The sequence below is a fragment of the Notechis scutatus genome, chromosome 2 (assembly GCF_049901735.1).
Source record: "Notechis scutatus isolate UNSWTSFEM ecotype Mainland chromosome 2, rNotScu1.2, whole genome shotgun sequence".
Taxonomy (NCBI): Eukaryota; Metazoa; Chordata; class Lepidosauria; order Squamata; family Elapidae; genus Notechis; species Notechis scutatus.
This window is the reverse complement of record NC_142010.1, coordinates 231449756-231469901: the sequence shown is the minus strand read 5'-3', so window position 1 is coordinate 231469901 and position 20146 is coordinate 231449756. Positions and strand designations below refer to the sequence as shown.

The 20146-nt window shown below is 35.1% G+C and overlaps 1 protein-coding gene across 5 annotated transcripts in view; it reads left to right on the top strand.

The window, feature by feature from the left end:
* Positions 1-20146, top strand: part of XRCC4 (X-ray repair cross complementing 4) — a 96964-nt gene that overhangs the window by 42657 nt on the left and 34161 nt on the right. For all 5 annotated transcript variants that reach the window (XM_087958229.1, XM_087958230.1, XM_026672115.2 and 2 more), the window contains one exon: positions 17959-18103. In XM_087958229.1, coding sequence (XP_087814355.1) covers positions 17959-18103 — 145 coding nt within the window. The remainder of the gene's footprint in view (positions 1-17958; positions 18104-20146) is intronic.

The window sequence follows — 20146 nt, the reverse complement described above, 5'->3', positions numbered from 1 at the left end:
TCTTCCTCTTTAACTTTCACATGAACTTGAAACATTTTTCAAAACCAGTTCAGAGTGAAACAATAAATGCAAATTGGCTTGAAAGAACTGAAACATGCTTCCTATTAGTATGGTGCTTTTTAATTGTCTTTTAGAATCCTTGACTACAAAATCAATATACTTCTGTTTTGAATAAAAATAGATTGAAGAAAATAGCAGGTATTCTTTGGCAGTAAGGAAACAATGGAATAGTTAAAATTGGTACCCTTAAAATGTATTTGTCAGCAGAGTGGATTAAACAACTTAATCTGAGACTAAATAGGCAACTATGGAGGCTAACAGCAAAGCAAAAGACTTTCTCTTAAATGAAAATCCATACTTGAATCAGAACATAGGCCCCTAAAGATTGACCTTTGACTTGTCAATTCAATCTGTTCTGCTGAGCTTTCCCTCAGGCCTGAAAAAGATTGACCATTTAACATAAGATGCCTGGCAAAGCATAGAATTACCTGCGCTATATAAACAAGTTACTTTCCTTGGAGTGCATAGGCAAAAGATTAAAAAGTGCATGAAAACTACTGGGTGAACAAATTTAGTGTGACTGTACATAGAACATTTCTCACTTGGCTGAGGTGGAGACTGTTCAACAAAACATTCTAGCAGTTGGATTTGTACAGGCTCTTTGTCATGTAGGAAACTAGAAAAAGTGATCTGAAGTTGTGTGTAAACACAATAGAATTTGGGGCAACAGTATTTGGGGATCTAAATGAGATATTTATGTCTATAAAGAAAACCAGATAAGTTTTTTGTGATACAGCTGAGAACAGCAAAGAGTTGTTGCAGTGGTAAAACACTTCTTACGTCAAAACTTGAGTATGTATATAAACTCAGTTAAATATTTTATTGGAAACAGTAAAGAGATCTATGGTTCTTATGCTGTTTCATTATAATTAGGCAAATTGGTTAATTTCTCCTACCTTTATTTAAAATAAGCATTATTTATGCTTTGTGTCAAAGAGGGAGTAATGTAGCTCCATGCTGAGAATATACTATTTTTTTCTTCATATCATTCTAATTGTTATAGATATAACTTATAGATTCCTCTCTGTCTGTACATGCGAAGTAATATCTTTAAGGAGAAGACAATTTGGTTAATTACTTGCAAAATGTAGCTGCATCTGGAAACATCACTGGACTACTGAACATTTTGCTGTTTGCTATGATTCTCCATATTTTAGCCAACAATTTCAGGAAAAATGATAAGTGAATAAATGCCTCAAGCATAAAATTAGGATAGAAAAGTTAGAGCAGATACATATTGCTGTGGATTAACTGATCATGTTTAAAAGTATGTTCTTTTCCTCAGCTGATTGTTTCCTTATTTTCTTTATATTTCCTCAAATTCCCTTGAAGCTCTACATCATATTAGAATTGTATTTATAATTGGTTTTAGAATACTTTAAATTAAAGCATATTCAAGCCCTAAATGAAATAATTTTATATAATCTTGACATATAATGCTACTGAAATAAACTTCAGAAGTAGGTATACATGGACTCAGAAATAAGATTATTGGAAAGTAGGTATATCATGTAACCTAATTCATTTAAAAATCTACTGGATCTTCCAATCAAAAGTACCCTCTCAAGGACCTAACATATTATTTATTAACATTATATTGGATGTGTCTTACCACTACTGATGAACTATATATACTTATAACATTAAAAACTGAGTGTGAATCATACAGCAAGTTTTTAAAGGATTCATTTTAAAGAAGGGGAGGCATGAATAAAGGCAGAAGAAATCTGTATGGGAGAAATCTATAAAGAGAGAAAATAATCTGTATAATTAACAGGCAAGTGTCTTATGAGTTAAAGTACCTTCAAAACAGCTTCTCCTGAATGTAAAGGATAGTGAATCACCCTAATAGCCAAGTCTTAAGAATTTAGATCTTTGAAAGCAAACCTCTTGAAGTGGGTTTGGGAAAAAAAAATTAATCCAGATTTTGAATTATCAAAATAATAGATCATAGATTTCAATGGATGTTGACAGCATGGTATTTTGCAGGATCGCTTGCTGATGCTTTCTTTACAAAGGTAGCCCTTCCTTTTTTTTTATAAAGTTTTATTGAGTTTTAACAAAACAAATAAAACATCTTATTTGAGTACAACATCGTTCCGGGTTATCACATTTCCATACAGACACAATTTCATATTCATATTCATCTTATGTATTCAACTTCATATCTTATTACTCTTTTTCTAACTTCTCACTATTTCTCCCTTTACTTCTCTTAATTTTCTTTCATGGTTATCTCATTTTCTTCTTATTCAATTGTATTTCTTTTACCTAAATTTATATATCTTTTTATTCATTTATTCATTGTACTTATACTTTCGTCTGTCTTGTTTACAATTTCATATGTTGTCTTCCAACATTCTTAGAGAAGCAAAATTCCCCCTATGATTGCCAATCGAACATTATTTAAATCTTATTGTTATTATCGTATGAAATCTCATTAAACATTGAATTTGTGCACTCTAAAATTATAACATTCACATTTCTAATATCTATTTTACGAGTATATCATATAGATCTCATCATTCAGACTCTGCTTGGTACTTCCCCTTGAAAATGTAAAAAGAAAAATTCTAAAAACATAGCAAAAACAATATATATAGTTATTCAAAATCATTCTAGTACTGGTTTGAACCTTGTAAATCTTTCACGTTTCTTTTCAATATCTATCAATCTTTAAGAACAATTAAATGTTTCCCTCCCTTCTTCATTATTACTTAACTGTTAATAAGCATACCATTGGATAGTCATACAGTTTTATCTTATAAATTATTTACTATTAATAAGCAAAATAATTATTCAAATTCATTCTAATAACTGGTATAAATTTCGTTATAAATCTTTTACATTTCTTTTCAATATTTTATCAATCTTTAGAAACAATTACAATGTTTCCCTCTCTTCTTTATTATTGCATTAATTATAAATAAACATACCATTACATAACAATAGTTTTATCTCATAGATTATTTACTTATTTCGTTTCTAAATCATTACAGTATTCTACTGTCACAACACTATCTTTTGTACCATTGCAGAATCCTTACTTTTAACTAAATTTAACCATTGTCTCTGTGTTTTCTAGCTGAGCAAATACCTTTAATCCTAGTACGTTTTCCCTTTTTCTTTATTTCCTGTTTTTGTCTCTCATAAGTTATTTCCTTTCTATCTTTCCCCCCTTTTTCTCATCCCTTTTTTATACCCTTCTCTCTCTAATTTCCCCTTCTCTAGTTTTCTTTTCTGCTTCTCCTTGCTGTTATACTTCTTTTTCAGACTATTTTTCTTTTTGGCTGTTCCCTTTGATCTCAAACTTTTAACTCCTTTCCCCCTTTTCCCCCTCATTACCACACTTTGCATTATTTGATCATTGAAAATGGCTTCTTCTTTGTCCCGCCCTTCTTCTTGCTCTTGAAGCTTTTCCTTTTGCTTTTCATAATTCAGAATCTCCATTTCAAAATATTCAAATACGAAGCCAAAGGATCTTCCTCCCCTTTCTGCATCTTTTTTCTGTTTTTTAAGACTCATCTTCAATTCCTCCAGGAGTGATGGCATTTTAAACACTTTTGAACAACCACCCGATTGACTTTAAGTAAAAACAGAAAAAGAAGGAAAAAAACCAATGCCAAAACCTTTTTTTTAAATCACCAAATGATCCCAGACTGTTCCTTCTTGTTTCTTTCCTTTACTTTTCCTTTCCATGGGTTACTGTATCTTTTAATAAGATTTCAGTTACAATGTATCCTCGGGAGTCTTTTCAAAGATTCACTGTTAATCCTCTTTATTTTTCCAGGTGGCACTCCATTTTTCCATTATTCCAAGTCCCACCCTTTTGCCTCCACTCTTCTCCTTTTTAGGGCTTTAAAATGACCAAGAAAAAAAATCTTTATTCTCCTTTTGACACTTAGATTTCAGCTTAAGGTTGCCTATTAGTGTCAAAATAGATTAATATAAATTTCTTTGCATACCATTTGTAATTGTCAATATAAAGGTTAAAAAAGGGTTTTTAGCCTCCTTTTCTCTCTCCTTCGCCTCTTAAAGATCTTTTTTCAGAAGTATCCCTCTAGGTACTTTTAGATTCAGGGTACCTTGCTTAGATGTTCTCTGTTGTTTAGCCAGGTCTGTCCTGCTTTCCTCTTTGTCTTCCTCCTGCACTATCTTATCCAGTCAGGTTCTTCTTTGAGTTGGCATTTCTGACCACCGCTGCAACCGCCTTCAGGGAAGGGAATTTAGACCAGCCAAGGAGGAGAGATGCGGCTCCCCTCCCCTCGGCTAGCAATCTCCCCCTTCTTCACCACCTCTACGGGGTGGCTTCAGCCCCGAATCCAAAGGATCGGGCGCTCCAGTGGCAAGCACAGATCGAAACCGCGCACGATCGTGGATTTTGGTCTGTCGCTGAAGAGACCCAAACCGGAAGTCCCAAAGGTAGCCCTTTCCATGTAGCTTATCTCAGTTGGCCAAATGTAATTCAGCTAATGTATTGCCAAAAACAAATATAGCTAGATAGAGGTATTTAGTGAAACATGGTCTTGGATCAATATGGAATAGGTAAAATTGAATGCTAAACATTCAAAATTGCAGGTAGATTGAGACATAATTGAATGCTACAACTCTTCATTGATAATTCATACTAGATATTATCTAAGTGGCTTTATATTCTTAATGGCATGTACTGTTACATGCCACAGTCTTAGCAAAATAGATTTTCTTTTGATGTAAGTTTGAGGTTTTGTTATATAAGTGTATTTTTTAATACTACCTGAGGGTTTCAGTTATATATTCATTTTTTAAATTTTAATAATATTTTAGAGCTGTATTTCTTAATGAAATCTGGAGACCAAACACATTTTCAGGGAGTCTGTAAATTCAAACAAATATTTTAAAATTTCTTAGTTTTAATTTCTAATGCAGTATGTAGACTTATAGATTCAACAAACAGAAAAAAAAAGCTCTTCAGGGTCCTCAATAATTTTTAAGAATGAAAAGAGGTCAAAGCCAAAATATTTGAGAACCACTGTTTTAGAGGAAAAATGGGTTATAAATTTATTAAATAAAAACAAGGGACAGCAGAACTAATAATATAGATTTAAAATAATGTAATTTTTTGTTATTCTCGTATTACCCAACTTTGTTCACTATAGTTTGGGCCAGTTAAAAGTCAAGATAAATAACTTGAAGTAATAGTTTAGAATATGTAAGAAAACTTCTGGTTTAGGATGACAGTGTAAATAAATATAATGTATTGTATTTATTCTCCAAATTATTAAAACAATGTTACCGTTCGCTAGCCACTTTCTTTTTAACATGAGAAAATATTTTCAAATTTCTAATTATCAGCTTAAAGAGCTGAAAATCAAGTAATAAGAAGATATTCTGGTTATTACAAACTATTAGCAAAATGCTGAACATTTTACTTTACAATTTTAAATGAAATTGGGATAAATTAAAAATCCCAAACAGATTTCAATCTAAGCAAGCCTGCAAAATAAAATTGCAAAAAAAGAAAAAGAAATTTATCTTTATTTGAAACATAAATTAAGTAAGCAGAGATAATGTAGGATAAATTAAACTCTGGATAATAATTCCAAAATTCCAGGAAAATATTGCAAAAATAATTGTTATGTAATGAACATGTTATATTTCAACAAGTTTTGGTTTGTCAGTGCTTTCCCACTTTCAGGTACACAAAGTAAGAAATATTTATCCTGTTGATATAGTTGGTTCATGCTAGGCATTTAAAAGTGAATCATTTGGGGAAGAAAAAACTAATGAGTAAAAGTTTCAGATAATAAAATTATAATTCCTCAGCTTTCACCAGTTTAGTAATGGAGCTTTTACCTATGATCCATGTCCCTACCATTTCAAAGCATAATATAGAGCTTTCATTGTTATGCTTTGAAGGAAACCTTAATTCCTTTCATAGTCAAAACATTTTTTATAAACTCTCATCATTACATTTTTCTTCTTCTTGGTGAACCTATAATTGGGGCTGGAGGTTCATTTTATATCTTAAATGCTTCATTTTAACAAGCTGACAGTTTATGTCACTGCTATTAATATTATGGTTAAAGTGCATGAAATGAATATTTAACATGTAAATATAAAGAATTTGGCACTAATTACTGTATATGCTCCAAGTTTAAAAGTATTTCACATTTTGCATTTTAGTTTTGGGGGGGGGGGGGGGAGTTTGAAGCCAAAGATACTGCCTTCTGATAGGGTATCCTTGTGGCAAAGATCTTTGTAGACAGACAGTTGTGGGCCTGACTAGTGAGTTATGAGTTATGGAAAGCAAATACTGGACTTTCCAAAGATGTAGATGTCAAAGATGATTTTATCCAATCCATTCAGGGGCGAGGGTTGAAAACAAAAATAGACTCTTTGGAACTGCAGCAGGCCAAACCAAAAACTCAAGGTAACATTAAAAATAAAAAGTCTAACAAAGGAATTAAAATGCTCTGGTAGCAGCAATTTGAGGCTTGATGTCTATGGAAATTCTTAGTCATCCTGGTCATGGTTGTCCTAAAAGTGCTTTTTCAAGAGGCAACTGGACTTTCTGGTTTTTTTTTGAAAATGTTTCACTTCTTATCCAAGAAGCTTCTTCAGCTCTGACTACATGGTGAGGAATAGAAGGATTTATACTCCTTATAGACAGCCGGTCATTTGCATTCTTTTAGCGGGTGACCAGCTGTCTGCAAGGAGTATAAATCCTTCCATTCCTCACTATCCAGTCAGAGCTGAAGAAGCTTTTTGGATGAGAAGTGAAACGTTTTCAAAGAAAACCAGAAAGTCCAGTTGCACCTTTGCGACAATTTGAGACTTGTTCTGCATGTATTTCAGCAGTCTCGGTAAGTCTTCCGATTCTACCTGTGGGCATACAAGGAACTCCTTACTTGAATCTCTGGCTCTTTACTTTCTTTTAAGATTTTCCAACTGGAGAAACTAGCTCTCTTTTCTGCCTGGGTTCTACCAGCCAGGCAACTTAAAGGGACAGGGGAGTTTGTTTAATACAAGCTGATAAAAGTAATCCAGCAGAGTTTATTTTCTTTTCAGGCTTCTGTTTGTTTTCTAGTATCCGCCATCTCTCCAACGTTCTTTTCCAAAACCGTTTCCTGCTCCTTTATTAGAAAAAATCTTATGCTCAACAGGTGTAGAGTTTATAGATACTGTTGTGGTTTACTCAAAAGAGGTTGGTGTTTTCCTTTTTCCGCACTCCTGATTTCTCTGTACAGTAGTTCTTTTAAGTGATTCACTTCATGTGAAGTCTTTAGTTTTCACTTTACTGATCACATTAAAGAATGATGCAGAGGGCTAGAAAGAAATCAAATGAAAGACCCTTTCTCTATGTTGCTCTGTACTACTGCCCATTTCAAGGTGAATTTTAGTGCATCTTTATATATAAACTTCTAGTGATAAAGTGTCAACCTTGGGAGTTAGTACAGACAAGACGTTTACCCAAAAGTAATTATAAATTTACATTAACATGATTCTGCAAATCTGAAAGTATATCTCACCCCACTTTACAATCTAAGAAACTAGAGTCCTTTCTGAGATTTTTTTGCCATGCTCCCATTTCTTTGGTTGACTCAGTCGCTGCTTGTCTGACCATTGTCTAATCTGTTACTCTTCCTTCTATCTCCCAATGTCATTCCCAAATACCATTATATAAATTCTGTCTTAAGCCTGCAGATCTGCAAAATATGTGCAAAAAATGGCTCGTGTGCTTTATGTTATATGCACAGATTGTTGGGATTTAAGAATAAACCCAAACTAGAATTTTAGCTTCAGGATGGTTTATTATATTTATATAATCTGTTTTTAAGCTTGTGAACTGGTCTTTGGTAACCTCTTCCTCTTAGACACCCCCCCTCCCATGTTCCTTATCTATGGAATGGGAATAGTAGTAATGATGACTTGTTGTAGTGTATAAGTAGGTAATAAACCCCCACTGTTCTATCCCGTCTGTCAGTCCTCATGCCAGATGGCAAACTGCCAATTCAGACCTATAAATCAACATGGTTCATGTGAGAGGAACTTTTAGAATATAACAAATAGAAATTATAATTTTCTCTTCCCTTTTCATAGCTTTTATTCTTTTGGAAATTACTGTGAATTATTAGAGTAAATTATTATTTACTTTGAGAGTAAACAAACAAGAATGTATATGATGTAGGGAGGGAAGAGAAAGAGAAAATTAAGATGCCCCTCTTATTAAATAGAAGTTTCCAGGAGAAAGAATGTTGTTTATTTATTTAGTCAGTCTTAATAAGCTTAAATTCTGAAGTACAGTAAAAACTTTAAAAAAATTAAAAATAACAATTTTGCTCTCTCAAATGAGTTTCAATAAACCAAAATTCCAATCGACTCCAAGAAGAAGCGGTCATGTCACATCATTCTATCAAAGTCTCTTAGATAGCTAGGTCCTAACAGTTTTTTCTCAACCCTAATAGGATTGATCCAAATTTAATCTCAAGAGTTTGTTCCGAAGAAGAGAGGCCACAATGGAGAAAGCCTCTGGTCCCAGAAGGACTCTTAACATAGGAATCCAGAGAGAGACTCATCTTAGATTTGATTGGATAGGTAGATATTAGAGCAGTCAAACTCGCAACCTGCGGCCAGATGTGTCACGCGCTGGCCACGCCCACCCACTTCCTACTTCCCTTTAATTTCTGGATAACAGTTGAATATAAGAATGAACTTTATTCCATATTAATCTGTTGTGTAGAAAAAATAAAGTTACTTAACAACTGCCAGGTTTAATTAACATTACGTGTATATTTAATTAACATTATCCCCTGAAACGAGATTGGTTCCATCCCTCATTTTCTGACAGTTATCAGCCCTGGAGGCGGTCTCAGGGAATCAGTGAGATCTTGAGATGACTTTCATAGCTAATCAAATCTCTTGTGTGGTGTGCTTTTCAAAAAAAAAATTGACTTTTTGACATGTTTATTGTTTTTATATTTTTTTTGCTGTATGTATTACTCAGTCTTTTTTTTTAAAAAAATTAAATTTATTTTGACAACAAACATTGACAAAAACAAACATAAAACATCAAATAAAACCATCTTTCCATTGTACAGTGTGTCAGTTGGTACATATCTCTTGTGCACAATATCAACAGTCTTTCCCTTCTAAATTTAGATTAAAATTCATATTATATAAATCAACTATGCATACTATATTATTATTATTAACTCCTTATTAGATTATAATTATAAATTCAAATCATCCTTTTTGAGCAAATCTCAACTTCATTATCTTATCTTTACTATTATGTTATATTATAGTACACTGCTCAAAAAATAAATAAAGGGAACACAAAAATAAGACATCCTAGATCTGAATGAATGAAATATTCTTATTAAATACTTTGTTCATTACATAGTTGAATGTGCTGACAACAAAATCAATGGAAATCAAATTTAGCAACCCATGGAGGTCTGGATTTGGAGTTACACTCAAAATTAAAGTGGACAAAAACACTACAGGCTGATCCAACTTTGATGTAATGTCCTTAAAACAAGTCAAAATGAGGCTCAGTAGTGTGTGTGGCCTCCATGTGCCTGTATGACCTCCCTACAATGCCTGGGCATGCTCCTGATGAGGTGGCAGATGGTCTCCTGAGGGATCTCCCCCCACACCTGGACTAAAGCATCCCCCAACTCCTGGACAGTCTGTGGTACAATGTGGCGTTGGTGGATGGAGCAAGACATGATGTCCCAGATGTGCTCAATTGGATTCAGGGGAACAGGTGGGCCAGTCCATAGCATCAATGCCTTCATCTTGCAGGAACTGCTGACACACTCCAGCCACATGAGGTCTAGCATTGTCGTGCATTAGGAGGAACCCAGGGCATAAACCGCACCAGCATATGGTCTCACAAGGGGTCTGAGGATCTCGATACCTAATGGCAGCCAGGTGAGCACATGGAGGGCTGTGCGACCCCCTAAAGAAATGCCACCCCACACCATTACTGACCCACTGCCAAACCGGTCATGCTGGAGGATGTTGCAGGCAGCAGAACGTTCTCCACAGCATCTCCAGACCCTGTCAAGTCTGTCACGTGCTCAGTGTGAACCTGCTTTCATCTGTGAAGAGCACAGGGAACCAGTGGCGAATTTGCCAATCTTGGTGTTCTCTGGTAAATGCCAAACGTCCTGCATGGTGTTGGGCTGTAAGCACAACCCCCACCTGTGGATGTCGGGCCCTCATACCACCATCATGGAGTCTGTTTCTGGCCATTTGAGCAGCCACATGCACATTTGTGGCCTGCTGGAGGTCATTTTGCAGGGCTCTGGCAGTGCTCCTCCTGTCCCTCCTTGCACAAAGGCGGAGGTAGCGGTCCTGATGTTGGGTTGTTGCCCTCCTACGGCCTTTTCCACGTCTCCTAATGTACTGGCCTGTCTCCTTGTAGCGCCTCCATGCTCTGGACACTACGCTGACAGACACAGCAAACCTTGCCACAGCTCGCATTGATGTGCCATCCTGGATGAGCTACACTACCTGAGCCACTTGTGTGGGTTGTAGACTCCGTGTCATGCTACCACTAGAGTCAAAGCACCGCCAGCATTCAAGTGACCAAACCATCAGCCAGAAAGCATAGAAACTGAGAAGTGGTCTGTGGTCACCACCTGCAGAACCACTCCTTTATTGGGGATGTCTTGCAAACTGCCTATGCTTTCCACCTGTTGTCTATTGCATTTGCACAACAGCATGTGAAATTGATTGTCAATCACTGTTGCTACCTTAGTAGACAGTTTGATTTCACAGAAGTGTGATTGACTTGGAGTTACATTGTGCTGTTTAGATGTTCCCTTTATTTTTTTGAGCAGTGTATATTTTATTTCCCAATTTTCTTATCTAGCCATTGGTAAAATAAATCCGATATTTTATAATATTCTTCATCTTCTTGCTCTCTAATTTCTAATGTCAATTTGCTCGTTTCTGCACATTCCATTATTTTCTAATCACCTCCTCTTCTATCTGAATTTTTTTCATTTTTCCAGTTTTTAGCAAATACAATTCTAGCTGCTATTAAAACATTTATAATTAAATATGTCAATTCTCTATTGTATCCTTCAGGTAAGATACCCAATAAAAATAGCTCTGGTTTCAAACCTATATGCTGTTTTATCATTTTTTTCCAGCCATGTATGAATTTTAGTCCAGTATCTCTTAGCTTCCACACACGTCCACCACATGTGATAGTATGATCCAGGTATCTGATGACACTTCCAACATTTTTCCGATTTGTTCTTGAACATCCTTGCTATTCTTGCCGGGGGTAGATGCCACCTGTAAAATATCTTAACAAATTCTCTTTATATGCTGTTGACATTGTTATTTTATAGTTTCGAGACCATAATTTCTGCCATCTTTCTAAATCTATCCCCTATCCAAAATTTCCCCCCAAGCAACACTCAGTCTTTTCTTGTGAGATGGATGACCATATACATTTGATAAATAAAATGAAAAAATAAAAAAAAATCTGGGTCTGTTAGTTTATGCTTCTTTATCTTAGGGTTTTTTAAAATTTATTTTATTTATTTAGGGAATTTATATTGCCGCCTATTCGTCCATGGCGACTCAAGGTGGCTTACAGAACAAGGTTCAGTCATTTTGTGTTGTTGTTTTTTTTTTGTGCAAAGTAGAACCATTTTCATTAGAATTGCTTCTAAATTAGGAAGACCAGCATTATCTTATGGTTGGTTAGAACTTTATATTTCCTGAAATATATATAGACACAGACATATGTAACATACATATGCATATATATGGGGTGGAAGGAGTTTTTTTTAGGATGCTGCCTGTTATTATAAAAGCTCTCTATTTTTTGTCTCTTCTACCACTGAAAATCTCACAGGAAACAGCTTAGAATTTCTCAGCTACTCTTTGGCACAAATGCAGGGAGAAAATAAGACACTCTTCGCTTCAGTATTTGGTAACAGAAAAGCTTATTGTTTATTCCTTCCTCTGCAAGGTGTCCGAGATAATAGCTAAGCAAACAAAATAAAGTTGGATCTAACCCGAGTTTCCTGGGATTCGATATTTATAATAATTTCCCCTCATTATCCTTCATTACCCCGATTACCCTTATTACCCATGATTACCATTATTAATTATAATTATTCATAGGAACTCAATCACATGAATCGTGGTTAATGCGTATAGCTTCACCTCACAGCATTTTACATAGACCACGCAAATTATGATACAGAGTTTATTCTGATGAAGAGGAATGCCATTCTTCAGGTCTCTGTGGCTTCGATTCAAATGCGTGTGTTGCATAATCATGACATGTGTCCCCCTCTACCAGGAACCAGTCTATAAAACAATATACATTATATCACTAATTATTTCTCTAGTTGTGGTCCAGGTTTATTGGGATATTTGGTATGGAATTGTCTTATCAATCTATTTGCGCACACATCTGCTACTTTCACCCAGGTTGCCTCTGTTTCAGGGTACCCTTTCCATCTCACTAAGTATTGTAACACTTTTCTACATATCCGCGAATCTAGAATTTTATCAGTTTCAGCATGGGTTACATCTTTAGCTATTACAGATTCCTCAAGTTGAGGTATATCAATGTGTTCTACAGGTTTCAGTAAACTAGCATGAAACACAGGATGTGTTTGATGTAACCGTGGTGGCAATTTAAGTTTTACAGTTATGGGGTTTATCACTTTCGTAATTTGGAAAGGTCCAATACATTTTGGTCCCAATTTTTGACTATTTAGGTGTAATTTTATATATTTAGTTGATAGGTAAACATAGTCTCCAGGTTTGAATGTTTTATACTCTTTTCTTTTCTTGTCTGCTTGTTGTTTATATTCTAGTGCTGTTTTATTGAGAGTCTCTTTTACTTTATCCCAACTATCCTGAACCTTTTTCGACCACATTTGGACACTTATGGGTTGTTGTTCGTCACACTGTAAATCAGGGATTGGCACAAATTCTATCCCATTTACTACCTGGAATAGGCTATATCCTGTGCTTTCATGTATAGCATTATTATATGCTACTTCAGCAAATGGAAGTAAATCAGCCCATTCTCGCTTTTGGTAAGATGTATATGATCTCAAATATCTTTCAATCATTGCATTAGCTCTTTCAGCAGCACCATTGGTGCTGGGATGGTATGCAGAGCTAAGACCTTGAGAGCATCCTAAAAGGCGTACAAACGCTCTCCAAAATCGTACTGTAAATTGCACACCTATCCAAAATTATCTTCCTGGGTGTGCCATGTAATCTATATACATGTTTTATAAATAGGTTTGCTAATTTTGTTGCCAAATGTAATCCTTTACATGGTGTAAAGTGAGCTTGTTTTGAAAACAAGTCTATGATAATCCGGATTACTGTATATCCGTTACTGCTGGGCATTTCCACAATAAAGTCCACGGCCGGTTTGGATCCGATACAGTTTGTAATAGTCCTAAAGGTTTTCCTACTTGAGGTTTCGTAGTAGCACAAACGTGTATTTAATGTACTGTTCAATTTCTGATCTTATATGTGGCCACCAAAACTGCCGCCTTACCAAATGTAGTGTTTTTAAAAATCCAAAGTGTCCAGCCTGCCTTACATCATGACTTTGGGATAATATCTTTTTCCTACAATTTGATGGAACATATATTTTATCCCCTCTCCAATACAACCCATCTTTATATAAACAGGCAGTATTATTCGTTTTTATCCATACATCCATTTTTGTAGCCTCGGGTTAGATCCAACTTTCCTCTCAGCTACTCTTTGGCACAAATGCAGGGAGAAAATAAGACACTCTTCGCTTCAGTATTTGGTAACAGAAAAGCTTATTGTTTATTCCTTCCTCCGCAAGGCATCCGAGATAATAGCTAAGCAAACAAAATAAAGTTGGATCTAACCCGAGTTTCCTGGGATTCGATATTTATAATAATTTCCCCTCATTACCCTTCATTACCCCTGATTATCCTTATTACCCATGGTTACCGTTATTAATGATAATTATTCGTATGAACTCAATCACATGAATCGTGGTTAATATGTATAGCTTCATCTCAAAGCATTTTACATAGACTGCGCATATTATTATGATACAGAGTTTATTCTGATGAAGAGGAATGCCATCCTTCAGGTCGCTGTGGCTTCGATTCAAAAGCGTGTGTTGCGTAGTCGCGACATAATTTTATTTTTCTCATTTTGAGCTAAAGATTCATTTTACTTAAACCCTGTTTGATTGATATATCTTGTAAAGGTGGGAAGTGTACTGCAGGCTAATTGTGCCAACAGCCAGCAGTTCAGTTCTCACTGGCTCAAGGTTGACTCAGCCTTCCATCCTTCTGAAGTCAGTAAAATGAGGACCCAGATTGTTGAGGGCAATATGCTGACTCTTTAAACTGCTTAGAGAAGGCTGTAAAGCACTGTGAAGTGATATAAGTTCTATTGCAATAAGTGCCTTAGAGCACAGGGCTAGGATGTGTGGCTAAAATTCATTTGTGTTTTTTTTTCAATTTGGTTGTAATGCAAATAAATGTGGGTATTTTATCTCTTTCCCTTATTCTTCATTTTTGGCTTTAGTGGCAATTATCATAACAGAAATATTTAGAAAAAAATATAATCTTTACTTTGAAAGGGATGTATTTTAGTACCTCAAATATTTGTGCTAGTTTTAACCAAAACCAGTAATCTTAATTTCATTTAGTTGCTTGACGTTGTGTTGTTCATTTCAAGAGATACTACATAACATGTAATGAATTTTTCAAGTGGAAAATTAATAACAGTTATTCCTGAAGATCTTAAGGAGCACAGGTACAGTTAGACAAATATAGTTTGTCTCTTTGACAAATTATGTGTAACTTTATAGTTCTATGAACATTATGTAAGCAAAGAAAACGCTTTTTAAGCTTTTCTTTTTTAAAAGATCAGTAGATTCTGATCCAAACAAATGGATTCTCCACCATGGCAAACATTAATTGTTTTTTCTCTTCCCATGTACTCATTACATGCCCATGCCTGCTTGCTCATGAAACAAAAAAGAAGAGTTTGATAGAAATTATGGAATCTCATCCTTAATACAAAAGAGAACAGACTTTTTGGGTCATGCCACATTTGAAATAAGTGTGTTTGTGGGGGAGGGAGCTTCAAATCTCTTTGACTCCTGGCAACTGCCTGGATAAGTCCCTACAATTTTCTCAGCAGAGTAATTGGACCAAAGGCAGCCAGTTGGCTCTTTGCCTAAGGTCAGAACATTTCCCGGTTTCTATCCTGATGCCCTAACCACTACACCAAACTGAAAGAAATATAACATTTACATTTTCTATAAAATCAGTTGAATATTTGTAATGCTTTGAGCAGAAGCAGATATTTGATTATTCTTTATTATCTTTTGGGGTGCCTAAACTAAATATTTTGTATAGCTTCGACTCCTAGAATGGTTTCACACAAGAGTTCACCTCTGTGCATTTTAGTATAGCAGAATAGAATGCATCAGGAAACAAGTTTGTTTTAAATTATTACAGCAAGGATTTGTGATTATTGTTAATCTGAGGTTATATTGTGTAAAATATCTTGTTTTTAAATGTGTACGGATACAGTTTCTTTATATAATTTATAGTACTTATATTACATGTGAACTGAAATGTTAAGTCTTGATATGACTAAAACATTTTTATATGATGGAGAAAAATCAAACAGCATCTGTGAGAACTTAAATTTAATAAGTGAAACTATTATCACTAATATCTTTTATTTGTTTAGGAATGAGACCTATTGAGACCAGTATGCTTATTCTAGTAATGGAATTATCCTCTGTTTAAAAGCTTGAATTAATGTGTGTTCTATCTATTAACCTAAATCCTGGGGATCAATTCATAAATGGGGAAAAAAGCTTATTTCCTCTCACATTTGCATCTTGGGAAACGTAAAAATGAGATTGTATGCCATCAAGCTGGTTTCTTTCAAATCAGAAAAGGGAAATCTGGAAAATGAATTTCCCGTCTTTTTCTTTTGCAAACTTTGATCTCTTTATTTGGAAATGTTTCTAAAGAAAATAAAAGTTTGAAGATGCTAAAAAAAATGGTAGAGCTACCTCTAGAGAGAATGTAAACTTTTTAAAAAAGTTTAGAACTCTTAAGTTCATAAAATGAAAGTTTACTCTTGGAAGTAGTATGTTACTAGATTAAAGCATATTTCACTGCTACACACTCTACACAGGGCTGACATAGAAGACTATACAGAAGTTTCAACTGATCCAGAATGCAGAAGTATGAGCAGTGATGTGGATGTTTCAGTATGCCCATAGGTACACCAATTGCCAGCTTGCTTCTTAATCTAATTCAGGGGATGGTTGGGACTATAAAGGACTATAAAGTCCTTTGTGGCACAGGACCTGGTTATTTGTCTTGTACAGTATCTCCCCAACCTCTTCAGTATTGCAGGGTTAGCACACCTTGGGTTTCTTGGATTAAACAATGTTATTTATCGGGATTCTGGAAGTGCACTTTCTCTGTAGAAGCACCTACCTCAAGAATAAGTTTTCGCCTGAATCTGGATGATCCTCATTCTGCTGTTGTTTAGAACTCCAATGAAGACCTTGACACCAAAAAGTGGGACTCCTTACTCCATTCTATCTGCACTGTGACGCTTGCAATAGAATTTAATGGAATGGAATGGAATGGAATGGAATGGAATGGAATAGAATAGAATAGAATAGAATAGAATAGAATAGAATAGAATAGAATAGAATAGAATAGAATAGAATAGAATAGAATAGCAGAGTTGGAAGGGACCTTGGAGGTCTTCTAGTCCAGGGGTCGCCAACCTTGGCAACTTTAAGACTTGTGGACTTTGTGGGCTTTGCTGGCTGAGGAACTCTGGAAATTGAAGTCCACAAGTCTTAAAGTTGCCAAGGTTGGAGACCCCTGTTCTAGTGCAACCCCCTGCCTAGGCATACACCACTTCAGAAAAATGGTTATCCAATATCTTTTTTAAAACTTCCAATGTTGGAGCATTCACAACTTCTGGAGGCAAGTTGTTCCACTGATTAATTGTTCTAACTGTCAGGAAATTTCTCCTTAGTTCTAAGTTGTTTCTCTCCTTGATTAGTTTCCATCCATTGCTTCTAGTCCTGCCCTCAGGTGTTTTGGAGAATAGCTTGACTCCCTCTTCTTTTGTGGCAGACCCTGACATATTGGAACACTGCTATCATGTCTCCCCTAGCCCTTCTTTTCATTAGACTAGATATACCTAGTTCCTGCAATCATTCTTCATATGTTTTAGTGTCCAGTCCCCTAATCATCTTGCTCTCTAGAGTCTCAACATCTTTTTTACATCATGGCGACCAAAACTGAATGCAGCATTCCAAGTGTGGCCTTACCAAGGCATTATAAAGTGGTATTAACACTTCACATTATCTTGACTCTATCCCTCTGTTTATGCAGACTAGAACTGTGTTGGCTTTTTTGTTGGCCATCTTTTACCTTTTCCTGATTTTAATGGGATTTCCTTTGCTTGATAATTGTGAGTTGTCCAAAGTTGTTGTGAGTTGGATTACATACAAGTTTAATATTTATTTATTTATATTATTATGGTTTGAAGGTTGGTTGCATAGTCAGTTTAGACTGGATTTGGTATTTTTCTATAAAGTGAAGAAAGAGGAAACTTAACATTGTGAGCAGAAGCAAATGTAAGATGAATAGAGGAATATGGCCTAAAATTTGCCCAGAGAGATAAATGTGCATTTGTCAAGGCATCAACAATTGTAACATTTGCTATTCATATTGCCTAAAATAATTGTCTTGAATTATTTCTACTCTAATTACCATTCAGAGTACCATAGATAAGCAGCCTTCTCATAATGTTCCCAGAATTGATAATTTAATTCCCTGTCTTATCATGTTATCTTTTCTGTTCTGACAGTCAAACCCAGAAGAGATCCATTACTTGGTAGTCCAGATATTACTGATATTGTTCCAAGTAGAAAAAGAAGACAACTGACTTCAAAAAATGGAAACACTAAACCAAAGGTGACATTACAAGAAGCTCAAACTACTTCAAAAGAAACGTAAGCTTTTGTAAACATACATGAGGGATAAATTTATAATACAAAAATCTTGGTATGTACATAAATACTTCATTTTTACTGTGAGTATTACGAGTGAAGTATAAAACTATATAACGTTATCTATTTCCTTTTTTTATTCACCAAAATGACATAAAAATAATATGTGTATAAACTTTTCCAGATAAAAAAATTACATCCTAATACTCTGCCTAAAATCAGTTATCTTATGCCGTTTGGCTGTAGAAAAAAATGAAATTATGTGTTCATTTGTAAATCCTTAAACTAGACAGAAAGGTTAATTCTTAAAATGACTTTTACTGTTTCAGACATTTGATCAAATTTTGCATCTACTGAAGCTGTACTTACTAAAGTATATTTCTTTAGGGTTTTTTTATAGTCTTCGTATTTCAAATGTTTGGTTACATTAATCTAAATGATTTTTAATTATGATTTCTCTACTGATTATTCCTATAAAAATCCCATGAGCTAACAGAATGGCATATAGTGTCTGCCATCACATAAGCATTCATTCCAAGGAGAGAAATATAGATGTGCCCAGGGGTGGGATTCATATTTTTTAACCAGTTCTGTGGGCGTGGCTTAGTTGGTGGGTGTGGCTTGGTGGTCATGTGACTGGGTGGACATAGCTTGGTGGTCATGTTATTGGCTGGGCGTGGCCAACTCAATATCACTCACATCGAGGCACGCATCTCCTTGCCTGGTCTCTCATGATTATGGGGATGCTGCAACAGTCGTAAGTGTGAAAAATGGTCATAAGTCACTTTTTTCAGTGCCATTGTAACTTTGAATGGTCACTCCACACAAGCAAAGTACCAGCAAAGGAGGGGGAAAAAACTCAGAGAAGTTCCTGAGACAGGAAGTCTAGTCCTGCCAAGAATGTAATAAGGGTTAATGGAGAGGCAGTTTCTATAAGCAACACCAGAATGTTTCCTTCCTGCCTTCCTTACGGGATTAGGCCAGTAATTTCTTCTAACAACCGGTTCTCTGAACTGCTTGGAATGTTAACCGGTTTTAGCGAATAGGTGCGAACTGGTAGAATCCCACCCCTGGATGTGCCCCATCCTGTTCATGTTGGAGATACCATTTAAGACACTTCTGGGTTGAAAGGATTAGTCAAGGACATCACTGTTGCCGAGGGATGCCCCTGGGGGTTCCTTTTTTGTCCCTGTCAGACCTGAAGAAACTCACCCCCCAACATGCAGCAGCACTCCTATCTTGAATAGGGACATCCTATCCTTCAACCCAGCCTCCTAACCACATGAGCTACTATGCTCCTTTAATATAGATGTTACATTATGTCATGTTCCCATATATGGATTTTAGCTTATTCACACCTCATGAGGGAGAATGAAAGTCATATACAATATCAAACATGGGGCATGATGACATAATGTAACATCAGTATCACTGCTCATAGTAATTAAGGGAAGCTACTGCATATATAACATAATATAACTAGTTCTGAAACTATTGAGCATTAGGACATGGATAGTTCCTAAAGTTAATGTGCTACATATAATCATTTAAAGTATGAAGGTCTGTGAGTTCAATTCTTCGTAAAGAATTTGAACCTTATAAAATAACATCTATCTACTTATTTTGATGAATCCCAATAGGACAAAATTGGTTACATGTTCTTCCTGGTGTTCAGTATAACTGAAAATACTACATATGATAAATTCTAGAATTTTTGTTAAATGTCATAAAATCTGAAATAAACCAGATCTTTTTCAGCTTTCCTTGATTTTTATGCATTGGTAATGATTTCTAACTGTCCTTAATATTTTTGGCAACTTAAGAATTTTCAGTACTTTAATTAGAATTGGTAATGTTATTTTAATTTTGCTGTTGCTCCCTTGGAGTAATTAAAAAATCAAATATTTTTTTCTAATCATACCTGTTTCTGTCATAAAACAATCTGTCTAATCCAGATTTCTTGTTTAAATTATACATTTTAATTATGGCTAATTTAATATTAATATTTCAATTGTTAGTTAGGTATTATGTAAAATTGTACTATTA